Raw genomic sequence first — 25,151 nt, forward strand, 5'->3', positions numbered from 1 at the left:
CACCCGCACCCCCACCCCCACCCAATGTGTATACAGAGAGTTTCATTTTGCATGCGCTCTTTGCTACTGTTGCTCCACACTCACTAAATATAGCCACATACAAGAACAGCAACAACAATAACGAAAAAACAAAGGCACACGCATACGCCCACAAACACACACACACAGAGAGAGAGAGAGACAAATACACAGAGAGCTGCATACAAACAGGCCACATGCAGAAAATACAGTAATACCGAACTCTGAGTAGCAGCGATCCAACCCACAGAGCGACAGCGCGAGACTTGTCTCTCAATTGAACAAACGAACCCAAGGCAAAGAGTACATTCTCTCCAAACAGGTTTCGCAGCCCGTGAGCGGAGAGAATAATGACCAAAATTTTCAACATTTTCGCTCAGTCTGAATCTTTACTGCACGCGATCCGGAGCTCGTTTGCTTGCCCGACCGAGCGTACAAATTATTTGATGTGTTTGTGTGCCTAAAAACCTGCAGCAGATTTCAAATTTCATTTCGTCAAAGAGGCGTATACACAACAATACATATATATGTATATATATTAAGCGGATATTCAGGTATGTCTGGTTTACCCTTATCGCTAACCTGCTACCAGCGATTCTTTATATTGAGAGACCCCGCAATGTGCATCAAAAATGATTGAAAATGTGTGTTTTTCTTCTTCATATCAAAAGAGGCGAGAGCAACCCCGAAAAATTCAAAGCACGAGACAGCGAGAGAGACAGAGGGACAGAGAGAGAGAGAGGGAGCAATTGAGAACCAGTGGCCCGGATAGGGAGCGGAAGCAAGCGACAATGGATGAGCAAAAACCCAAGAGAGAGACATGTGAAATGTACTCTGACGTAAGTAGTAGTACATGGAAGAAGAGAGCGATAATACTTAAGATAGTAAGTAGCAAGAACTATTGAAAAGGGTCTGAAAGATTGTTGTGCCATTAGTTTAATCTATTATATTATATTAAGCATAGAGTAAGATTTCTCTTAAATGGTCTCTTATTCTCCCTCTGTCTCTGTCTCTCTCTCTCTCTCTCTCTCTGTCCCTGTTTTTTTTTCTCTTAGCCTACTTTAAAGTTTAATCATTTAGAATAGAGAGTAATATAGGGTCATTATAATATACATATGTTAACATACATATAAATGTGAAATTGAGGAGAAAGATTATTCGCATGATAACTGTTTATTTAAATATACATATATAGAAACACTTTTGATATAAACAAAATCAATCAATCAAAGAACAAAAAAACAGAAAGCTTTAAAATGTTTGTCATAGACCAAGAAAACATTACGTTTGACCCAAATGGCGCCAAAAAGTATTTGAAATTGGATTTTTTGGACTTTGGAACGAGAAGGTCTATATCCACATATATCTTTCGAATATACAAGGATTTAATAATGACATTCTCTCTCTCTCTCTCTCAATGCCCAGGATGATGGCCAGCAGCGCATACGAAACGTTCTGACACTGGAGGAACGCGTGGAGGCCATTCGACAATATGATATTGTGCCCATGTATAGTAAAATCGCTAAAAACTTCAATTGTAGTTGGGAGCAAATCAAAAGCATCGTTTCCAATCGTGAACCGATCATGGAGCTCTATGAGGCAACACGCCGGCACTTGAAACGTCCCGATGCCAAATTTGAAGAGTTACGACGACGAAAACTCAATTTTCTGGGTCACTGTCTATACGAGTATATCCAGAGGGCCCAATATTACCTACATACCGATATCAATGAAGAACTGATCCGAACGAAAGCCCTGGAGTTTCGTGATCTAATGGGTATTGATAATTTCATACCGAATAAGCCATGGATTAATCATTTTAAGGCCGCATATAATATAACATTATCGAATCGTCAGATAACCATAACCCGCAAACCACCGCGATCGCTCGAATTGCGTGACATTATGTCCTATTGCGGCAAACACACTTTGATGGCAAAAAATCTGGCACACAAGCAAAGCGAAGGGGGAACGACAGAAGTTAATTCGGATACTCTACATTCTCATGCCTCGCCACGTCCCTTGTATCGCACTAAGACTCTGGTGGCGACATGTAATCAAAATCAAGCCACTTTAGAAGAGGTGCATCAGCGCCGCAAACGGAAAATTAGTTTTCTGGAAAAGGCTCTATACGAATACATCCAGAGATCACAATTCCATAATCGGGGCCGTCTCGATTTGGATAATTTGCGTACTGTGGCAATCAGTTTACGGGACATTCTGAAAATCGAGAACTTCTTTCCCGACAAGATGTGGTTCAATCACTTCAAGAGTCATTATAAGTTCAGCTTTTCGCAGGGCGTGCCTTTGACCACACGTCGTGTGCCCCTCTCCCTGGACCTACGGGACATTGTTAGCTATTGCGGACGCAATGAGCAACGTGTCACTTTGGCTCAGAAAGCAGCAGGAGATGCATCCACACCAACTGCAACGCCCACGCCAATAGCAGCCGCTGCATTTGTTCATATTCCGCTAGTAGAACCAAAGCCCGAACCAGAAAATGATGTTGAAGAAGAGGCCGAGGCCGAGGATGAAGATGACGATGATGATGATTGCATAGCAATTGTAGAGGCACCCGAACTCATTGAAATCAACGATGACGACGATGATCAGGAAACGAAATCCTCGCCAACAAAACGCAAAGCCGACGTCCCATCGTCTTGTGTTGCAACTCCAAAGATACAAAAAATTGAGAGTCAAAGTAATGGAACCCCCCATACAGACATAGAAGGAATTGGAAGTTATTCAGAAAACAGCAGAGAATCTGAACTACCACGCTCCGTGCAAAGCTATGAAGATGCATTACGTCTGCTGAAGCCACTGGAAGAGTTTGCCCTCATTGAGGAGAATTATCGTGCCATCGGACTGCTCACCCAGTTGGAAAAGATATTCGAAAGTGCCGCCAACAAGAGCATCAATACAAATTAGTCGCCAATCAAATCAAATTGAAATCATCGATCTCGGCTAAAGGTGATGGGGCAGCTTTTCGCTTTTAACTAACCAAATATTTTCAAAATCAATCGTATACTCGTACATATCCTAGCCAACTTTAAGTTATCCCAATTAATGTACATACACAATAGGTTATCTCACAATCCCTTAAAGACCATTCTGTATCGATTTCAAATATCGTTTTTACCTGGTTGAAATGTAAAATATTGAGTCATTAGTGAATTAAGAAAATAGCTATAAATTTGAGAATCAAAAACAATTTATTTCCTTTTTTTCAATAATTTTAAACAACTTTAAATTATGTGGGCCTGTTTAAAACACAATTCTAACCCTGAATCTTTCTACAAGTTCTTTTTTTCTAAAAAGTTCAGATCGGGCTACAGTTCAGCATCGATTAAATATAACAGACTTCAAGCTGCCTCCATGAACTTTCATAGGATTGTTCAGAAAGTAATTCGGTTATATAAGATTCGGGGGAAAATAGTGCTATATATATGTATTAATTTGATAAAGGTTTTACAAATTTTGTTAGGAAAACATTTCTGTTATAATAACATTTCTGTTGTATTAACATTTCCGTTATGCTAACATGTATATGTTAATCTGTTATATTGACAATTCTGTTCTGGTAACATTCTGTTATACTAAAATTCCATTATGTAAATATTGTGCTAAATTCTTATAGATTACAACTTTTTATTTAATGGAATTTAGTTTAAAATTCCTCCTGGTCTAGCTCCAGCGATTATTCCTAGTCTGATAGGTTAACATTCTGTAAAGTTAGCATATTCTGTTAACTTGTTTGGAGGCCGCTGTTCGATCAGTTGAAATCGAAAAGTCGCTGCAATCAGACGCATAGTTTTTGATCTCCGACTAACTAGTAATAACTAGAGTAAACTGTAAGAACTTCTACTCCTCCTCCAATATAAATATACAAGTAAGGCACTTCAATTTATACTAAATTATATATTATTTAAATTTAAGCGATAAGTAGAAAGGGAAATAGTGAGGCAAAGCACCTGCTAACAATAAGTTTATTAAGTAAATACAGGTGAGATGAGATCAATATGTCTAATGTAATTTGATAATTACTACTCATTAGACTGCGAATCGACTCCTCTGAGCATCGATTCTCTCCACATCGATGTATATATCGAAAATTGGTAAAATAAGGAAAAATCTGCAGGGGTAAAGCATAGAAATTTCTAGAGGCTTTTTCAATGCCGAATGATTTGTAGCCATCTGGCTTCTTATATTTAATGAAACAAATCGTTTGCCCTTTTTGAGGACCCGGGGCCTCCCCTAGTTCCAGAACTGCCTCCATACCCCACTTCAAATGGGGTTTTTAGAATTTATCTCTATCTATTCGTACCTTATTGGTCCATCCATCAAACCTGCTGAATTGAAATATTGAACAATGGTTGGCGCTTCTTTGTTACTTTTATACGAGTTAGTTTCATTGCCGTCTTTTCTATTATATTATATAAGAATAATGAGGTTAATCTGATTGGGATTGAAGGAACAGCAGTTGCTTCCTCTCTGTTTCGTTTCATTTCGCTGCCCTTATTGTTGATTACTTTCATTTTATCAGGTGATAAGTTTAACCATATGTCAGGATATGTAACGTGACCAAGCTGTAAGTATACATATATACATACGTACATACATATATACATATATATATGTGCATGTTCAGGATACATAATCGCATTTCATCCCGCCGCTCTCCGCAACAAAGACTCTACGCACAATCAGCGCTAAAACTTTACGTTCGCCCTGTAAAACTTTACGCGCCCTGCCCATTTCAAGATGAAATGACCTGCAGCGCCGATGCCGATAGCGTTGCCTGAGAAAGGGCATGGTGACGGGGGTCAAATGGTATGGTTGGGATGGAACTGTAGGGCAGGGAGAAAGAGCGAGAAGGGAAGCTCTCTGAACGTAAAACGTGCGTCGAACAGAGCGCTGTAGGTGCTACATCAATTTCAGATGGATAAAGTAACCGCCAGGGTAGCCGGGCTGTGGGAAGTCAGCAGCAACAGTCCCAGCATCCCAGCGAGGGACCTTATTTGGGGGGCTGTAGATGGTAGATGCTGTTGATGATGATGACGATGCGAACATACATATGTACATACATACATACATGCACAGTTAGATGGAGCTACGATTACACAACGGGGCCATATAACGCTGGAAGCGGTGCTCAGACGACGACAACGACGACGAAGAGGACGACGACGTCGCCATCATCCGTCCTCGATTGTGGCAAAGTTTCGTTTTACGCTTATGCGCCCGGCAATCCAGGCAAAAACTTGCAACCCTCCACCAGTTCAGTTCAGTTCAGTTGAGTTCTGTTCTGTTCTGCTATGTTCAAAGTATCAGAGGACTTTCATTTCAAGGATTTCCGACCGACGTCAAGCCCGTCAGTTGACTATACTCTCGTAAAGCGTAGAATAAAGTAGATGTAGAAAACCTACGAGTGTAAAAAAAGGAGTGAAGGTAACTAACACACACACAGACATACACACCTACACACCTATCTATGTGTGTGTTAGTTAGGGTTAACGTAACTTAACTGCAAAAAGGAACAGGATGTGGTGGGGCCCGATAAAGGTAGAGCAGAGAAGCCAACATCAATGCAACACCAACTACAACGACGACAACAACAATAATAATGCTCAGGACGCGTCTCTCTACTCAGGTTACTCGACAAACACACACACACACGCACACACACACACACACACTCCAAATGGGGGACGCACAAAAAAAAAAAAGAAACCAACTGAAATCCCAAGCGCGTTAAAACCCCAAAAGCAAAAATGTTTGTTATTGTTCAAGGATATACATATAACAGGGGATATAATCCTGTATATACGAGTATTCTATATGTATATGAATGGCAGGGAAAAAGTTATTTGTAACCGGAGCAGGGTAAGAGCCCTCATAATGATGATGATGCCGATGATGATGATGATGATGATGATGATGATGATGATGAGGATGGGGTACAGTTAAGTAAATTGATTTGTCTACATTTCCTTTCATTTATATGCAAAATACGATCGCAAATGAAGAATCGTATTAGCTATATATACATATGTACATAAGGGAGGCAAAAATTGATTGATGGGATGATGGGGCATCCCTCAAAGCCATTGGATCTAGATTAGTTGTCCTCTCTCTCTCTCTCTCTCTCTCTGTCTCTCCCTTTCACTGTATCTCCCTATCAATTTATTGTATTTACTTTGGCTTTCGTACTGTGTGTGTGTGTGTGTGTGCGTGTGTGTGTATGTATATAAATATCGATTCTTTCATCTCAGCAAAAAATATATATCTCTCTCAATATATAAAAGACCCGCACTCACCCAATCGACGACCCCTTTAATCATAAAATATGTTTAACATTTACCCAAACAGTCAGTCCAAACGACAAAGCGACCAACCGACCGACCGACCGACCTCTAGCCAACCCATCTATAGAGGATGGCATTGTATGAGAACCAAAACCATAACTACTAAAACCCGAACAGCTCCGAAAAATGAAGCATACAGATATATATTTTATATATATATATTTAGAGCTATGTATAACGAGATGTTTGCGATAGATACATACAGGAATGGAAAACGTGAGACTTGGACATGGTTGTGGATGTGGACAGACGATTACTCTTGAAGCTGAGGATGATTACAACGATAATGATGACAATGATGATGATGATGATGATGAAATAGAAGATGAAGATGGTGAATGGTGAATGGCAACGGGTCGAAACAAGTCTGAGTCTCTTTCAGAGACTTTTTCTATGGCTCTCTGTAGTAGATGTAGCCTCGACATCTGTATCGACAGCTGCTGCTGCTTTTGCTGCTACTTCTACTTTTTCTGATTTGGGTTGTCGGCCCAAAACATAAGCCTCTTGGGCTTTGAAATACTCCGATTGCCTTCGTTGGTTAGTTCGTTCATACGATTCGTTTATTCTGGTCGTCGTCGTCGTCATCTGATGTTGCTAGACTTGTTGTTGTTTTGCCGACATCAACAACAACAACAACAGCAACAACAACGACGTCTTGGCATTGCTTCAATTCCATAGGCATCATCATCATCATCGTTGAAAACCCCAGACTATGGCAAGATGGCACTTGAGCATCGCATCGCAGCTCCAAATAGCAGTTCTCTCAACTGGCTTAGACTACTCCAATCGAGGCGCAATTTAGAGAGACTGGAGACGACAGGGTGGGTTCAGAAATGAAGGAGATGCGGGACGGAACGGGGATAAGGCCCATAGCCATCGGGGGCTATGCTGCTGATGCTGGGAATGATGATGATGATGCTTTCAGCTTTCAGTCATGCGCTGGAGATGGCCATGGACATGCTCGTCCGAGCAACCCGCACATTCGTATCGTATCCCAACTTCGGTTCATTCGTTTAGCTGGCACAGCTTTCGATAGATGCTAATCTATCTTTATTGTACAAAGATGTCGAGAGGATGTGTTGTATGTACATATATGTACCGAATGGGGGGGGGTGAGGGGGCCACAAAGATGGTCTGTCGGTTGATTGTGGATTCTCTGTGGCTGGCTGGCCACCAAAAACAGTCACTCAGTCAGCCAGTCAGCCAGTTGGTCTGTCTGTCTGTCTGTCGTTTGGGGGCTGCTGCTATAAATACAAATCGTCTTTGGCATCGAAATTGGATTTTATTCGGTTCGATTTTGGTGTCAGCCTCAAATTGATGTTCGTTTTTATAAAGAAGCAAGCAAATATATACTTACGAAAAAGGTAAAAGATTCGTTAGATATTATTTTCCTTCTGCTATTCCCTAACCCCCAACCCCCAACCCCCGAAAGCTAACCACCAAGCAAAGGCAAAAAGCATAAAAGGACAGTACAGTTGAGTTTGTGAAATCGCTAATGGGGTTTCGAAATATATCCAGACATGTGTATCTGTGCATTTTTCAATCATTTTTTTTTCAACTCCGGAAATATTGGATCAAATTTCGTTAGATCACATTTGGATTAAGCGAACCAGTTAGACTTTTGCTTACTAAGTAACAGATGAAAAAGGCATGGCCAATATTGCGAAAATGGAGAAAAAGAAAAGAAACTTGTTCTGGTCAAACGAGTCCAAAATAGTTTCAAAATGTTGAATATTCTCCCACAGATGATAACGATAAAAGGGGTCTATAGTTCACTTCGACTTTATAGATGTATTGTTATTCGAGGGTCGCTCAAGAAGTTCAGTTTGTCATAAAAGGAAACCTAAGTCAAAACCCCGTTTAATTTTCACCTCAATGGGTATACAACTTATCAGTATATAAAGATAAAGATTTCAAAATACAGCAGTGTCCATTCACATTTTTTATAATAATTCCCAGACTCTCAACCTTCATAGCGAATTATAGAATCAAAAGTACGAAGAAAATAAAAGTAATCTCAACGAGAAAACTGTCGACTTTACACCCGACAAAAAGTTGACATTAACAAATAAAGAAATGCATTCAGAGGAGTAGAAGGACAACTTTCTCGCAATGGGGGAAACTTTTTTATCACAGATGGTTTTCTTTTTATTTCCTATCTAAATCCTTATTTCATTGAAACCATTTAGGTAAGCTTAGTGAAGGATAACAGAAAATCCTTAAATTATAATAATGAATGAAGAATCCATCCATTGATGAAAGTTGAAATGGAAGTTCTTTTTGAAATATTTTGCATGTTCTTTTTCAACTTATGCTGTTTGTTGAAGAGATAAAAACTTCGATTTGTAAATCAATTGAGCTTAATCCGTTTCAAATTCAAAAATTTAGTGGAAAGTTATATTGCTGACACAAAGAAATAAGGATAGTATAAACATTTTTTTCATATTGACTTTTCTGTATTCTAAACCTTTTCGAAAGTTGTACAAAACTGGTTCCATAGGCCACAAAATATTTACTTTTTTTTACCCTAAAACGTGTTAGTAATTTTGATAGAGCCAACTAGGTGATTCTTGTAGAGGATTTTCTAAATGTCCTTTGCACAAATTCGTTTGGCAGTGATCTTGGTTCAGATTATTCGAAATCAGAAACTTTTTGCTATAAATAAAAAAAAAGTAAATAGTAATAAATTGTTCAAAAGGTAATTAGTTATCCAACCTAAAATATATCTCTCGATTAACTCAAATTTTCTGAAGTATATGTAGGTAAATATATTCCAAAACAGAGCAAACAATTTCAATTTTAGCAATCAATAAAATGTAAATCCATTAAAAGGATGAAAATGCACAAAATGTATATAAAGGGGCCTCAAGATCTTAAGGGAAAGATATACAAAATTATTTCCATTTAAAAATCTCCTGAATTTCCAGTTTTTCCAGCAATGCATACACACACACACACAACAACAACACCCAACGAGCACACACACACACACACACACACACATACAAATATATATACACCTTCAAAATGGAAGCGACTATAAAATCCACACGGCTGAAATGGCAGCATGAGAGATATAAAACCCAGATATGGAAATGGCAATAAACTCGTAGCAGCATTGAACATACATAGACGGCAACGGGGGATTGGGATTGGGATTGGGATTACTAAGTGTTGCGCCAGCTTCGACGCAAACAGCGACTGCGATGCTGGCGTCGCTGTCAACAACGAGGGCAACTAAGGAGCGAAGTAAAAGCAACAACAACAACAACAACAGCAAAAAGTAAAAAGAAGAAGGCACAAAGGAAATTACGAGGAAAAATTCATGGAAGTCCCTATGGTACTTTTGGGTGCGACAGTCAGCGCACATAGATACATAGATACCGAATATAGCCACTCACACAAAGACAGACAAAAGGACAGACAATCGGTCGGACAGACAGTTCATGGTTGGTATAGATGGACGAAGGGAAACGCTGCTGGCAAACATCTCGTACATCTCGCATATAGATTATTATAGCGTGCCCTGAATAAAAGCGAGAGCAGGCAAGATGCAAAAAGATACAAGTTTTGAGATACAAAAGATACAGATACTCGTCGTACCTCGGTTTTACCTTTAAATTCTCCCCCAAAACACACAAAACATCAAGGGACCTGAAATCGAAACCATCGAGCCCAGAGGCCTAAGAGCAAAGATGGCCTAAGGGCAGGGACTGAGACAGGGGCAAGCGCAACATCATCCAGCCTAGCCAACTACCTATACATATACATATACATATATGTAAGTACATGTATGTGTGTGTATATATAGCATTCAAGATACATCGAGGGCAAGCCCCGGACATAATCAAAAAAGGTAATGGAAAAATACTATCGCTGTTTCATCGCCATCGCCGTTTTGCGATGTTCTCGTTGTCGTTGTCGTTGCCGTTGCCGTTTGTTCTGTTCTATTCTATTCTGTTCTGTCAAGTAAGGAATATGGGCATCATGAAATGGGGCAAGGATAATGTGAACAGCGACGGGCGGGGGGCGGTATGGTACGGTGTAATGCGGGTCTCGGTCTTAGGGATTCAGTTCAATATAATACATAACCATAATAAATTCTATGACTAAATCCCCGACTCTGGCAGTTGCTCCCTCGCTATGGTAGAAAAAGGTCATAATAGATGAGCTTCAGTCTTGAATCGTGGAGGGAGGGAGGTGGAGCGGGTGGGTGGAGGATGCTGAGGAGTGATTGGGACTCAAATGTCTGTGTGCGTTAATGTGTCTCAGTGTGTGTGTGTGTGTGTGTGTGTGTGCAAGGTTCTCTTGGTCCTCATAGCAATAGCATTCAGTTTAGTCGTGGAAAAAGGCAAAAAAGGAAAGGTCATTTTCTTCAATGATTTTTCCAAAAGGTTGCCAAGGGCTTACCACAATCCCCGGTATCGTCCTAGCTGCCCAACCTCCTCCCCCCCTCCGCCCTCCTACAGGGTCTCCTCTTCTGTATGACCCCTCACTTTCTGACCTGGCATTTGAAAAACTTTTGCTTTTGGCTTTTCTTTTTCTCTGTTTTTCCTTTTGGTCAAGTCAGTTCGATAGCTGTTGAGAAGTAAGTATATAGCCAAATAAATGTATATGTATGTGTACACATGTATTTATATAATATAAAATAATGTCGAGTCATCTAGAGTCAGCTCCGAGCCCAGACCCAGACCCAGAACCAGACCCCAATCTTAATCGCAAAACTCAAAGAACTCAAGTGCTTCTTCCTTTTTTACACCCAATTCACAATGCACACAACACCCATCAATGATGCTGTGGTTTTATACCTTTTCCAATACTTTTGCTTTATGTACCTACACAATATAAACGTATATACATATTTATACATATATATCTCTGTGTGTGTGTGTGTGTATCTGACCCACCACCAAAAAATCATCTACACAATCGTATCAAGAGATGGGCTACAACCAACAGAGCGCCGAACCCAAACTGAGTGTTATCCATTTCTATTTCTCTCTTGTATTAAAACTAATCCATCAAATTGCTTTGGGCGACCCACAACTACAACGATAATGGGTTTAACTACAACACGTTGTAGCTATTGCTGCTTATTGTTGTTGTTGTTGTTGTTAATGCTTCTGCTTCTGCCGCCTTTCTTGTTATTTCATGCGAACGAACCCGAACCCGGGCAACAGAGCCAGAGCAATACTTCAAGTTTACAGATACGTACAATACAACACTCCTACATATATATATATGTATATATAAATATATAGGTACACATATATATATATTTGTATATATATAAGCACACATCGTAGTGGTATCAACTTCTCAGCATCTTTTTTAGATACCTCTACTATGTATGTATGTTATTTTATGGAGGTGGTTGTATAGGAGAGGTGTATGAAGAAGGCTTATGTTGTGCGTGTGTGTGTGTGTGTGTGTGTATTGGAATGGATTTTTCACTATGTATACAATCAAAGTTTATAGTTTTTTTTCATTTTCAAACACATATGAAATTTACTGGATCCCAAAAAAAAGAACTGATTGTGCGAACCAAATTTGATCATCAGATACGAATGAAAATACATACATAACTACACACACACACACACACACACACACACTGGCTTACATATTTGGAAGTAAGTTTGGAAACGTGTTTAAATTGGCTTGATGGCCGATGCCCGATGCCCGATGCCGAATGTTCATATTTATGGCACTATATTCAACGAATCTCAGACAAGATGTGGGGATGGACCAAACCCAAAACTCGAAACGCCTCTACAAATCTATGAGTCATCTGATTCCAATAAAACCTACGATGACGAATGCATGCACACACTCACTTTGAAATATTAATTAGAGAGACTATCATCTTGTAAGTCCGAATGCCTAAAATAAAACCACCAATAATAATAATATCTATAAATAGCTAAACGATTGTCTATATATATTCCCAGGTGAATAGATACCAAAATTTCATATGCCCAATGTCAGAACCCAGTACCAACACAAATACCCACACACAGACACACACACACACACACACACAGACATCAATAGTAGACAGAGAGACACGACGGACGGAGAGATGAACAGTCGAATAGCTACATAAACTAACCGTAAACTCTTCTATATATATAAGTATATGTATATATATAACGGGCTTTACGATGCCCAGAACCCAGGGTAAAAAAAAGGCACAAAAACCCATCAGAGAAACGACTCTATATACAAAACGCCCCAGTCCCAGTTTCAGTTTCAGTTTGAGTTTCAGTTTTCGAACAATTCGAACTAACACCAAATCACCCCAAAATGTCGGATGACTTCGGTTCGACAGACGACGACGACCCACGACGACGTCGACCACGACCATCGCTACCACTAAACATTACCACCACCACCAACCATTTAGCCAACCTCCCGACCACCCACCCACCCACCCACCTACCCACCACCCCCGCAGACATTCTGTCGCAATGTTGTTGTATTTGCTGCTGCTGCGGCTGAGACTGCTTCTGCTTCTGGTTATTTGCTTTGCACGTCTGACGTCGCAGTCGCTGTCTCTGTTGCCGTCGCTGTTGACGTCGACGTCGACTTCAAGAGGTGTTCTGCCGTCCTTGCCTTTGCCTTTTGCCTGACTGCCAGCCAGCCAGCCTGACTGCCTGCCTGCCGACTGGCTGGCTTGGCTTGCCTTACCATTTTGCTTGCTCGGTCGGGTTTTTGGTTTTGGTTTGGTTTGGCTTGGCTTGTTTGGGATTAAATATTTCCTATAGATGGGAAAAACGAGTCGGTCGGGTCGGTCGTCGAGTCGCTTGGGCTTGGCGGCGTCGATGTCGGTACGTACGTTACGTTTACGTACACTCTGCTCTGTGTGTTATTTCACTCTGTGTTGAACATTCGTACGAAACGGTTCTCGCGCAGCGCGTTAACTTCTTATTTTTTTTTCGTGTTGGTTTTTTGGGATTCATTCCAATTCCCGACTCTTGAAGTTTTCTTCATTGTGGCCTCGGAGAGTCTCTTCAGCTGTTCTCCCCCCCTCTACCACGACTTGAATGTCGGTCGGTGGTCTTAAGTGATTTAGAGCCCGTTGGCCCCTTGAGTGTACTCTATATATATGGATAGATAGAGTACATAGGATTATATAGAGATTACAATCTATCTATAAAGCGGCATCCTAAAGAAGAAGGTTTAAAAAACGATTTTTGGACTTTAAGCGGATATATAGCTTCGGCGAGAGCGAGAGAGAGAGGGCTAACTGACTGCCGCCTTTCAACCTGCTGCCTCTTTCAAGTGAGTACCACTGTGCGAATGTGTAATGTGTTTTTAGCTCTGAATGTAAACAAACGGGGTCTTGAGATTCTGCCGCTGCTACTGTTCCTGCCAGTGTTTTATGTTGGTGTGTGTGTGTGTGGTGTGAGTGTGTGTGTGTGCGCGCAATTAAAAAAGCCGCAGCGTCGCAGCATCGGCATTTGCATGCCACAAGCACAACGGAAGCGGCAAATATCGGAGCCGAGGCGTAAACGTAAACGTAGACGTAGACGTAGACGTAGCCGGTGTCGGTGACTCGGTGCCAATGTGTGATTGTGATTGTACTGGACTCGTCAAAAAGGTGGGGGGTGGTAGGGGGTGTCGGGTGTGTTGTCCATTCTATGTGTGTGTGTGTGGTTGTGTGTGTTTGTTTGTTTGCATTGCGTTTGTTTTTGTTTGTCTGATAGACTGCGCGGCAACTGCGACGTCGACGGCGTATTGTTTGGGTTTTGTTTTTGTTTATTTGCTTTTCGCGGCTTGTTTCTCCTGTGCGTCTGACTCTCTCTTGCATGCTCACCTCTCTCCCACTACCATATTCTCTCTCTCTGTTTATGTGTGCGTGTGTGTCTGAGTGTGTGATAACAGGACATTGACTGCTGATTTGGCGCCAATTGGTATGACCTTGAAGATGCCTTCCATGCAAAACACACAGAAAGTTTAAAGGACGTTATCACTAGAGAAACGCCAAGGGCCATTTAATTTTCTCTCTTACAATTTGGCTTATCAACCACAGCAATGAAGGGACAACTTTGCAAAGTTCATTTGCCATCTTCACCCCCCTAAAATTATGAAAGTAACCCTTAGGTGTAAAGTCTTAATGAACAATCGTTCAGTTGACCCTTTTATAAGATTTTCAAGAAAACCAAAGGACTCGGTATTCTGATAGTAATTTCCTAGCTTTTGGAAATTCTTTAAATTTTATAAATGATACAACATCCTGGGGGGTAAACAGGATGGCAGATTTCCATTAAAGGGTGGCAAATTTTCCAAAAAGGAACTCAAATTTACTCATCTATTTGACTTGGCGCTGAAATACAGTAAAATCTCCATAAGGTGAACATTTAAACACATGAATATCTACATATGTACCATATAATGTATATAAACTATTAATAAGTTGTAGTTTTCACTCTACAATTCAAATTTATGTTTCATATGAATTTATTATACAGATATTTAACTGTATTTGAATATATTCAATATACATTCCTCAGGACGCCATTTTCAATTGTTGATACTGTTGATTGATTATCAAAAATATTGGAATAATTCGAGGGTTCGTTTCACTGAAGTCGCAAAAATGTTAAAATATAATCTTTATTATGGAATTTGCCTCGAAAATGCGAGGGTTGTTTGAGTAAGAAGATTCGATCTGAAAGGGGGAGTGTTAGGCAGATTTTTGCAATACTATAACCTTTCTCTATCTCTCTTACTCATTCCATGTATTTCTCTCTCTCTCTCTCTCTTTCTCTCTTTCTCTGTGTGTTTATGTGCTTTTATTAGTTTTATTGATCGACCCTCATTTTATACATTTGTATGTATGCACATTCATACAATCCCAAAAGAAGAAAAATATTCCCATTGTATGTTGCCTTTCGCTTTGCCCTAACACAACTGAATGGTGAAGATAAATCTCATCAATCAATCTTTAGCCAATAAACTTTTTAATCCCTGCAACAGCAACAATGTATTACTATATTGTTCGTTATTGCCTGCTTCCATTGAATGGAAAGCATCGCCAAACACTTGTCCAAAGGTGTGACTTTGCCACAGAAATACATACATGAAGAAGGGTGTACATATAAGTATATATATACACTGTATATGTACATATATGTATGTAGGTAAATATATAGATTTCGAGCTAAGAGAGAACTGCTAAACAGAGGGTCCTACAAAATACTCTAAAGTAATGGGGCACGTCGATCTTAGGAGATAGTCATAATAAATTGTGCGAGATTTGTTGCCATGGAAGTTGCAACTTGCAACCGGTTGGTTGCCCACATTGTAGTTGTTGTTGCTGCTGATTCTATTGAACCGACGCATCGGTTCCAAACAATTATTCAAGTATACTTTCCACATTCTTTCGTGAATTTCGTATATGAACGAGAAAAATCAACCACCTTGCTGCAACTAAATCTCAAATCGAATGATGCAACAAACTCTCATTAAATTTGTTGAGAAAATGACCATTGAGTGTTCGTTTTGTATGTATAACATATTGTACACCAATTCCAATTTAATATACGCTCTTAAAGCCCCCATACCAACCGAGAAATAAAGGTCCAAACTAAAACCAACCGAAAAAGCAAAGCCAAAGCAAACCACCTTGAACGAAAACGCTGCCAACGACGAGAATGCATGAGAGATATAAGATAAATATCCCCCTTACTACTCATACCCCATAGCTAACATAGCTTATATTCATGACGAAAACCAATCGCAAAAATTACCTGACATCGTGAACCGAACGAAACCTAAAACTAAAAACCATTCTCAGTTCATTCTCGGCAAAAGGCGTAGGGCCAGCACCATAGAGAGAGAGAGAGAGAGCGAGAAAGAGAGAGAGAGGTAAACTGAGACCTGGGAGGCAGCTGAAAAAAGACTTAAGTGAACTGGAATTGGAATTGTGGAATGTTAATTCTCCGTATCATCGAGAAAACAAAAACCCAAACTCCGTTTCCGTGGTAGGTATAAAAATAGTTGGTAGAGCAGAGTTCTAGGCAAAACATCAAACAATGGGAAAATAGAGAGAGATATACAGATACAACGAATACAAAAGATACAAGATACCAGATACCAGAATCAGAACCGAACCCAAATGTCAAGAAGTGACGCTGCTTTGAGCCCCGGGACCAGGAACAACAAAGTTGACGCTATGCCAACATCATCATGATTATGTGTCTGTATGTGTGTGTGTGTGTGTGTTGGGAATGATAATGATGCTGCAGGAAATTTCACAAAAGTCGACAGAATGAAAGAGAGAGACAGAGTGAGAGTATAGGCAACCATTTAGGGCAGACCCGAGGGTGATTGGCGGCGGCTGTGAAGGTGGAGGGAAAGAGATTATTTAGGGCATAGCGCGGGTGCAAGGCAGGGCTAAAGACGAGGGACAACTCTCGAGGCGATTAAGATAAAGTGCCAATCGATATATATATAAGGGAAAGAAAGCCAAAACCAGGCGAACGCGCCAGCTAGCTGACTAGACTCTGACTCTGACTTTGCTGTTGCTGCTGCTGCTCGTTCGCTCGCTGGCTGGCTTGCTCGTCATCATCCCAACCAAAAGAGCTCTCTGTGTGTATATAGAGACCCATAGTCATAGCCATAGCCATAGCCCATAGCCCATAGTCAGAGTCGAGTTGAGTCGAGTCGAGTCAGAGCGACATAAAAGGAAATATAAAACCATTTATAAAGCAAGTCAGTCAGGGGAGATTTGAATTGGAATTGATGGTGTAGTGCACTCGACTATGTCGCTGTCTCTGTCTCTATCTTGCCGTCTATATGTTTTGCAATTGTGTGTGTGTGTGTGTGTGTGTGTATCTCAATCTTCGTACACGAAGCATAGACGAAGCGCAGTCGCGTTGTATGTCAAGGTGCGAGTATCTTTAAGATGACTATGGAAGGGTTTTTTTCGACTTGAGAGTTTGGGTTTGGGGCTATGAAACTTTTCTTAACTGGGGCTGCTGCTATTTCTGCTGCTGCTGCTGCTATTTCTGCTGCTTCTGCCAAGTTTCCGGCGCAAAAACTTTTGCCCTGAAAGTAAAGTGAACAGCTGGAGAGATATGTAGATGGAAGGGACCACAAACAGACAGTGAACCACCCTTAAAAACTAGTCAATATGAAAACGAACAAAGCACCTGAAAGCACCCGTCCGTCCCCCGTTTCCCCCATCGCCTCGTCCCTCATCACGTTCACCTTTTCATCTATAATCAATTTCGTAAATCCCTGCCATCTACATAATACATAAATACATAGTATGTATATATACAAATATTTATATATATATAGAAATTTATCGTCGTTGTCGTCGTACGTCAGAATCAAAAAGTTCCTAAGAGTAGGGGGAAATACCGGAGCCGAAGCCGAAGCCGGATTTTAATTGAGCTTGTTTTCTTGGCCCGATTTTCGAAAGAAAAACGGACATGCTTGGTCGTATTAAGTCATCTTAAAAATGCTGTGCTAACCCAAAGACCGGCTTTGACTCAGTTAGGCAGGTGGGTCGTGACTCAGCGGAGAGTTGTATATATGTACATACATACATACACACACCATATGTATGTATGTATGTATATCTTGTGGTGCTCTGTCTTTATAGCTATCTCTATCTGTATCGCATCATTCTCTAGAGACGAAGGCGTACATATTTGGGATTATGGTTTATGGGTGAGCTGGAGGAGCGGCCAAGTGGTTCATGTTCATTTTAGTGAAGCGTCTCTGTATCTCAATCTATCTATCTAACTGTCTGTTTCTGCGTCTCTGTGTGTGTGTGTGTGTGTGTGTGTGTGTGTGTGTGTGAACGCTCTCCGATATGGGCGTTTGGATGCCTCATAATACAATATATATTTGTAGATGGAGCATTTGGCTGTACGAGAATTGCTGGACTGGTTCTGGAAACGTATCGATTTCTGAAGGCGTACGCATCGTTGACTGAGCAGCGCTTCAAAAATTTATCATCATTTTTTATGGGCGTCTTTATGTGTGTGTGTATATACTATTACATATGTACATATGTATGTACATATATACCTCTTAGCGGGGGCATTTAAGTGGAATGGGTGCTCTGCTTGTCGTATTATTCCTCTTATGTAGTCAAACTTTCTGAAGTGTCTAGTTGCTGTGTGTGTGTGTGTAAGTTTGCAGATGATATATTCTTCAAAAGACCTCGAGGTATTCCGTATATGTATATTAACATCCATAAGTATGTATCTACATATTTAGATACATAAATACTTGTCTAAATTGGGCTGATCGCTAATTTATAAGAATTATGACCATATGACAAAAATTTGCAATTTAAGACTTGACTTGGGAAATTGATATGAAATATGTATTAATAATAGAGATTCTCGTTTCGATCAAAATGACATCAGAATCAAAAAAATGTTTCCTTAGGAGCAAACATATTGAATTTTTTAAGCAGATTTGTCAGCTGAAAACTCTGAAATTTCTTTAAAATAATTAAATTATCGTATTGAATTTAAGAATGGAAATCTATATTTTAGACTAAAACCTATGAAAAACATTTTCGAAATGTTTTTTTTTTACATTTGGAAATCTTTAGGACCATTAAAGTTTGATATCAATAATTTCTTTTCAATTGTTTCCATGAAATAAAGACAAAACTTTTTAAAATTGGTAAAAAATTTGCTAATTTTGAGTCTGAAAAATAAGCAAATGTACTTTTGGAAAATAATTTTGTTTTTCTACAAACTTTACGTTTGATTTGTGTGAAAAAGAAAACAAATAAAAAATAAAATTCTTAAAAATATTCATTGAAAATTCCCGATAAACCTATGTCTTTATGTTTTTTACAATAAAATATGAAGAAACGTTTTCCCCTTGACAATTTTCAATTTATTTTTAGTAATTAATTTGTACAAATGTACTTTCTTACATATGTACATATGCATATGTATGTAAAATACACTTTGACAATTTAATGCGTCATGTGTATAACCAAATCAATAAACAAATTATTTTTCCATAGAAAATTTCTTATAAATTTTGTTATTTGTCCTCTGATAATTGTATTTGATTTTTAATTAATTTGCATGACGTATTTGAAGGGTAAAAATGTGCATAGGGAATTTTCCCGTAATATATAATATTTGAAAAAAAAAACCGCAACTTGACAACTTTTTCCTAGAAATTCTTAACTGGCTTCCTGACAGCTGCTTCGCAAAGTTCAATGATGCCAGGGTTACACATTCACCGCATTAAAGCGTTAGCCAACACTTAAAGATCAATTTGCCAAAAACCGTTATAAAAAAAGCGAAAGAAAACAGAAAACTAAAGCAGAGATAAATATGTACATATGTATGCGTGTGTGTGCGCTTGGTTTTAGAATTTTACAATGTATTTTATTTAAAACATTATAAACATATTAGTTAACATATGTTCGACATATGTTCTATTCCTTTTCGTCTTCTTCATCTGGGAGTTGTTGTATCTTGGCAGATACATTTAGTAGATGTTCATCTGCATAATTCTGCAACATGTCCTTGCCCTCGATCTCGGGCAATTCCATAATCCTGTCCAGCATTTCCCAATTGAACATCGAACTAAGCAAATTATATTTTACGGCCTTTGCTGGCACGAAGATATCAAATTTGCGTGTTGTCCAAAAATCTCGAAGGCGTGGTATGCAAATGCGATTAATTATGATCGCATCGTCATCCGTTTCATTCAGATTCACACGTGGCTCCGGTAAAAATTCTGGTACCGGCAGAGAATTTTTGATTTGGTTACTTTTGCGTTTTTTGCGACGTGACGGTGGAGTCAAAGGTCTGGGATTTGATGTTGGCATTCGTTCGTCGGGCTTGAATCTGTCCTTCCATTTGTTTTCCAATTGGGTAAGAGCCTTACGCTCGGTTTGCGACAACATTTGGTTATCATTGCTTCTTAGTTCCCTTAATGCATCCTCGATGACATTTCGCGAAAATTGCCTAGATTCGTCTATCCATGTGGAAGAGGTAGTTTTTTTTTTCTTTGCCGGCATAATATCGAATTGAGACTAAAAGTGGCGTAAATTCTTGTTTGCTTGTGCATCGAAATTTTTGCTATAATCTGGCATCACCACTAAAGCGAGATCCCCAAATGGCAAGCCCGGCAAATCCAACGGGATTTTGAGAAAGCGCGAAAGCAAAACAAACAAAAAAAATAAATTGAATTTATTTATTTTTATAAATATCCAGAAATTAATGTTAATTATCTTTAATTCTTTTGTTGCAGTAACCTGGATCAGTGGTCGCCGTTTTAAAATTTTAAGTTAATTTTTCTTGTTGGTTTTTTTTTTTGTTTTTTTTTAAAACGTCGTTTTGGCGGGGCATTAAGCAACGCCAAAGCAAAGATTCATCCAGAATTCGGAACATAAACAGCCACTTTGCCGAAATGCCGACCATTCGGCGATGCTGCATTATCGGCTGCCTGTCCAATTCGCGACAGCATCCGAGCATGCAGTTCTTTGCGTTTCCCAGGCCAGAGAATCCCTACCACAAGCTGTGGAAGGAGGCGTGCCACGCCTCACTGCGTCGCATAATCCCATTTAAGAAGCCCGTGGTGTGTGCCCTGCACTTTGATCCAAGTGTTTTGGGTGGTCGTCGCCTGCAATCGAATGCATTGCCAACACTGCGCCTGGAGGTGCCCTCAAATCTGGAGGCAGTCGAACAGCAGGCCATGGTCGAGGAGATCGAGCGGAGTCGCAAGTGTGCCTACATCAATGCGGTGGTCTACGAGTGGTTGGTGCGGGCCAATATCAATCCACAGCTGCGAGGTAGCATCACCCATGGCATGATCAAGGACAAGGCGGACAATGCGCGCCAGGTGATAGGCAGCACCTCGTTCATAGCGGACAATCGTTGGTTGAATCGGTTTCGTGAGACGCATTTGCAGGGCTTTGCCCAGAAATTGGCCACCAATCAATTGAAGCCCATGGGCACTTCCTTGTGGATTCCTGATATTGTACAAGATCTGCAGCATTTATTCCCGCCAGCCAGTGCTGAGCGTGTGGCCAAGCTGGAGGAGATGCCAGAGCAGTATATGAACTATATGCAGCAATATGGCGAATACGAGGAGGACGACGACAGCATGGATCTCAAGGAGCAGCAGAGCTATCAGGAGCAGCAGCAGCATTTCGCCCTGCAGCAGCAACATCTACAACAGCAGCAGCAACAGCAACACCAGCAAGGACATCCCATGAATCATGCTTGGCCGCCGTATCCAGGTCATCCACCACATCCTCCTCCCCATCCAGGATTTGCAGGCTTCAATGATTACTACTTTGAACGCCACCAGCAGCAGATGCAGCAGCAAATGCAACAGCAGCAACAACAACAGCAGCAACAGCATCATCATCAGCACCAGCAACAGATGCAACAGCAATTCCCCCCGATATCACCGGCACAGCGAGAGCCTTTCCAGCCGCAGCTGCCACCAAATGTTCCTCCACAGCGGGCCAGTCCCTTCCAGCCCGTACAGTTGGCCAAACGTCCCAAAATGGAATCTCCAGATGATGATGAAGTACAGGAAATCAATGCCAATGCCGCCTCGCCCCTGCCTCTGGCCGAATCCACGCTATCCACGCAAAGTATATGCATCTCCAGTCCAAATGCCAAGGAGCAGAACAACAACAACAATAACAATGGAGGACGGGACAGTGCCAGCAGTAAAGAGAACGCACCCAAAGCCAATGGTGGAGGCATTAGCAGCGGCAAATCCACTCCAGCCCTTTCAAACAAGGGTCAAAACTCACCGGTCACACCAATTGTATCCGCGCCAGCCTCGCCAAAGAAGACCAGCAGCAATGGTGGCATTGGTGGGGCCAGTACTAGTTCCAACGGACATCCCTCTCCAGAGCCCGCAGCGCAGACAGCAGCAGCATCCGCCAGCAACGGCGCCCTGGCCATTTCGAATGTACTAAAGGAGCTCGATAGCTATACCCAGGCATTGGAGTATCTCAAACCTTTAGAGGATTTCGTTCTGTTCAAGGAAAACTTTCGTGCCATCGGCCTGCTCTCACAGCTGGAGTTGGTCCTGCGCAAAGGAGACAAAGCTACGCTCATCGAGGGCTAATTGAACGAGAGAGAACGAGGGAAAGCCAATAAATGGGGAGAGATAAATGAGGGATAAATGACAAACACCAATGTGATGAATTATATTATGTATATAGAATTAAGTTTAATTAATCAATAATTACAAGGGCAGACTAAACTGAATCTGAACTTAAAATGAGATTGAAATAAAAAGTATTAATTTATTAACTTAACAGACACCTAATCATAAGGAGCTGACTAAGGGATCCCTCCTTGGTAAGTTCTCCATTCCGGCTTACCCGTATGAGCGCGTACATTTCGGTCCAAAGTGCTACCATGGGTATAGGTCCTTGGAGTGAGTGTTTATGTGGTAACTAATGAGATGCCTTCGAATTTGCTTGGAACAGTGGGCACACTTGACGCGCTTTTCGTGCCTAGCCGGCACTGGATTGCCAGTAACTTTTTCCAGCATCCAGTCTGTTGTATCTTCATTATTTTTATACAAGTCTTCTGATTTGTGTCCCATACAACTCAGTATATCATCTCGTGAGTACTGCTTATCGACAGTTTGTTTTTGTTTCACGATATCCTCAATATCGGGTCCCCCCTTTATACACAATTCATAGTGCTCCTCCTGCTCCGCTCTTCCTTCCTTTATGCACATGTCATAATGTTTATCCACATCAGTAGTTTGTTCCAACATCTTGCAGAGATACTCGTAGCTTCTCTCACACACCTCTCGGAAGCGAAATGCATTTCCAGCTGCCTCCAGGCAAACGGGGAAGCAGAGCATCGCCTCATTTCACTGGTTTTGTGGTGCACTTGTTAATCCACCAAGGAGTCTGATGTGCGACATAGATATTTCATATTAGGGCCGATTCATTTAAAAACAAAAATAATCAAATATATTCTTAGTCAGCCAAACAGTAAACAGCTGATAGTGTTGCCCGACATTTTAATGAAATAATACTGTAAATACCAATTTGCCCTAAGTATTAGTTGGTATATTTTCTTTCTCTGACAATTTGGTCACACTGTTATTACTATAATTTCGCTCAAAACAATATGTTGAGTTTATACTAAAGGGCCAAAATATGTCGCTCCTGGAACAGTATGAACAGCAATATGCCACACTGATTGCTGAAATAACTGCCCACATAGGACGACTACAGCATCAGCAACAAAGCGGGAGTAAGTACTGGAAGACCCATCACTCCTAGGCATAGCGATTGTTCTACTAAAGTTGAATGCTTTAACCGTTTTTCAACTCACACCACGACCCCTTTTCGCTTCCCTCCTCCTTGACCAGATGAACGACACGAACTGTGCCGCAAAATCGATGGCAGCCTGCCTGAGGCTCAGGAGCTGCTCGAGCAAATGGGACTGGAAGTGCGTGAACTGAATCCGGGACAACGTACCAACTTCAATAGCAAACTACAAGTGGCTCAGGCCGAATTGAAACGTCTGCAGGCCGAGTACACGCAGACCAAGGAGAAAAAACAACGCCCCACCAATGCCTTTACCACCTTGGATCTGACCGGATCTGGTGGGGATTTCTATGATGAGGATGTATCGATAAGTAACGATCAACGTCAACGTTTGCTCGACAATTCGGAACGAATTGAACGAACTGGCAATCGCTTGACTGAAAGCTACCGCGTAGCCTTGGAAACAGAATCCCTGGGAGCACAAGTCCTCAATGATTTGCATCATCAGCGCGAAACCCTTCAGGGGGCACGAGCCCGTCTTCGAGAGACGAATGCGGATCTCTCGCGAGCAGGACGTACCCTTAACAATATGATGTTGAGAGCGCTACGCGAGAAGGTCGTCCTATATGGTGTGGGCGTGTGTTTCGTTTTGGCTGTGGGTGTTAGCTTATATCTCACTTTCGCCCCCAGCTCATCAACAACGTCATAGTCAAAAAAAAAAAACAAAACAACTCCAACTCAAAGATTAGACAAAATTTTGTAAAACTGTTGACGCGCATTCCTCCAAATTGCATAGAGAAATTGTTTATTTATTTGTTTAAATAGCATATGTTACGGCTACGAGTATTCCATGTGTGTGGTGGCCAGTCCTAGCCCTAATCACTATTCATTAATGCATGTATTGTATGTACGTATTGTTTATAGTTAATAAGTATGTATTGGCAAAGATTACTCAGTCCGACAAAATTTTTGCAAGGCTTCCAAAGAGATACTTAAACTAATTTTCTCTTCGTGGTCTCTAAAAAATTCGACCGAATTAATTCGCTTTGCCTGCATCAGTACGAAAGAAAACTGCACAATTCTCTATATAATGGATCATCATATCTCCCACAAGGTATAGCTGATATATTACTAATGGGGAATTGATCTCATATTAGGGGAAAAATGTCGTCTTTTTCATGTTCACAGCAAAACTTTTGATTATTTTTAAGATATATGAATTGGGACTACATAAAGATGTAAAATTCCTGTCAATCTACATTCATGGACTTGAAAAACTAGCATGACTTATTGTTAGTATTAATAGTTGTATTCGTAGGGGGGTTGAATTTCCTAAGTAGGCAGCTAAATGAATTTTTTCCTTAAAATGTCTTCCTTCAAGAAATTGGGCACTGCAGCAATCTCACTTCAATGTTCTTTTTTATTCACTTGTAAGTTTGACACTAAAAACTAGCTTAATTAAGAGCAGGGCACCAAGCCCCGCTTGGAGCGAAGTGTGGGGAGTTCTT

The 25,151-nt window shown here is 40.7% G+C and overlaps 4 protein-coding genes across 4 annotated transcripts; 3 read left to right on the plus strand and 1 right to left on the minus strand.

The window, feature by feature from the left end:
• Positions 1 to 217: 217 nt before the first annotated feature.
• Positions 218 to 3,229, plus strand: LOC6639215. Its single transcript, XM_023178675.2, has 3 exons — positions 218 to 572; positions 690 to 857; positions 1,444 to 3,229. The coding sequence occupies exons 2-3, from the start codon at positions 810 to 812 to the stop codon at positions 2,944 to 2,946; spliced, it is 1,551 nt and encodes a 516-aa protein (XP_023034443.1). The 5' UTR covers positions 218 to 572; positions 690 to 809; the 3' UTR covers positions 2,947 to 3,229.
• Positions 3,230 to 13,150: 9,921 nt separating this feature from the next.
• Positions 13,151 to 22,668, plus strand: LOC6639213 (probable serine/threonine-protein kinase DDB_G0280133). Its single transcript, XM_002062361.4, has 2 exons — positions 13,151 to 13,667; positions 20,637 to 22,668. Exon 2 carries the CDS (start codon positions 20,796 to 20,798, stop codon positions 22,473 to 22,475), a length of 1,680 nt encoding a protein of 559 aa, XP_002062397.1. The 5' UTR covers positions 13,151 to 13,667; positions 20,637 to 20,795; the 3' UTR covers positions 22,476 to 22,668.
• Positions 19,740 to 20,465, minus strand: LOC6639214 (moonshiner). The gene has a single exon (XM_002062362.4). It carries the CDS (start codon positions 20,401 to 20,403, stop codon positions 19,816 to 19,818), a length of 588 nt encoding a protein of 195 aa, XP_002062398.2. The 5' UTR covers positions 20,404 to 20,465; the 3' UTR covers positions 19,740 to 19,815.
• An 807-nt stretch (positions 22,669 to 23,475) lies between the features above and the next one.
• LOC6639211 (vesicle transport through interaction with t-SNAREs homolog 1A) lies at positions 23,476 to 24,594 on the plus strand. The gene is made up of 2 exons (XM_002062359.4): positions 23,476 to 23,626; positions 23,745 to 24,594. Exons 1-2 carry the CDS (start codon positions 23,530 to 23,532, stop codon positions 24,350 to 24,352), a joined length of 705 nt encoding a protein of 234 aa, XP_002062395.1. The 5' UTR covers positions 23,476 to 23,529; the 3' UTR covers positions 24,353 to 24,594.
• Positions 24,595 to 25,151: the final 557 nt, after the last annotated feature.

The sequence above is a fragment of the Drosophila willistoni genome (genome assembly GCF_018902025.1).
Source record: "Drosophila willistoni isolate 14030-0811.24 chromosome XR unlocalized genomic scaffold, UCI_dwil_1.1 Seg144, whole genome shotgun sequence".
NCBI classification, from domain to species: Eukaryota; Metazoa; Arthropoda; class Insecta; order Diptera; family Drosophilidae; genus Drosophila; species Drosophila willistoni.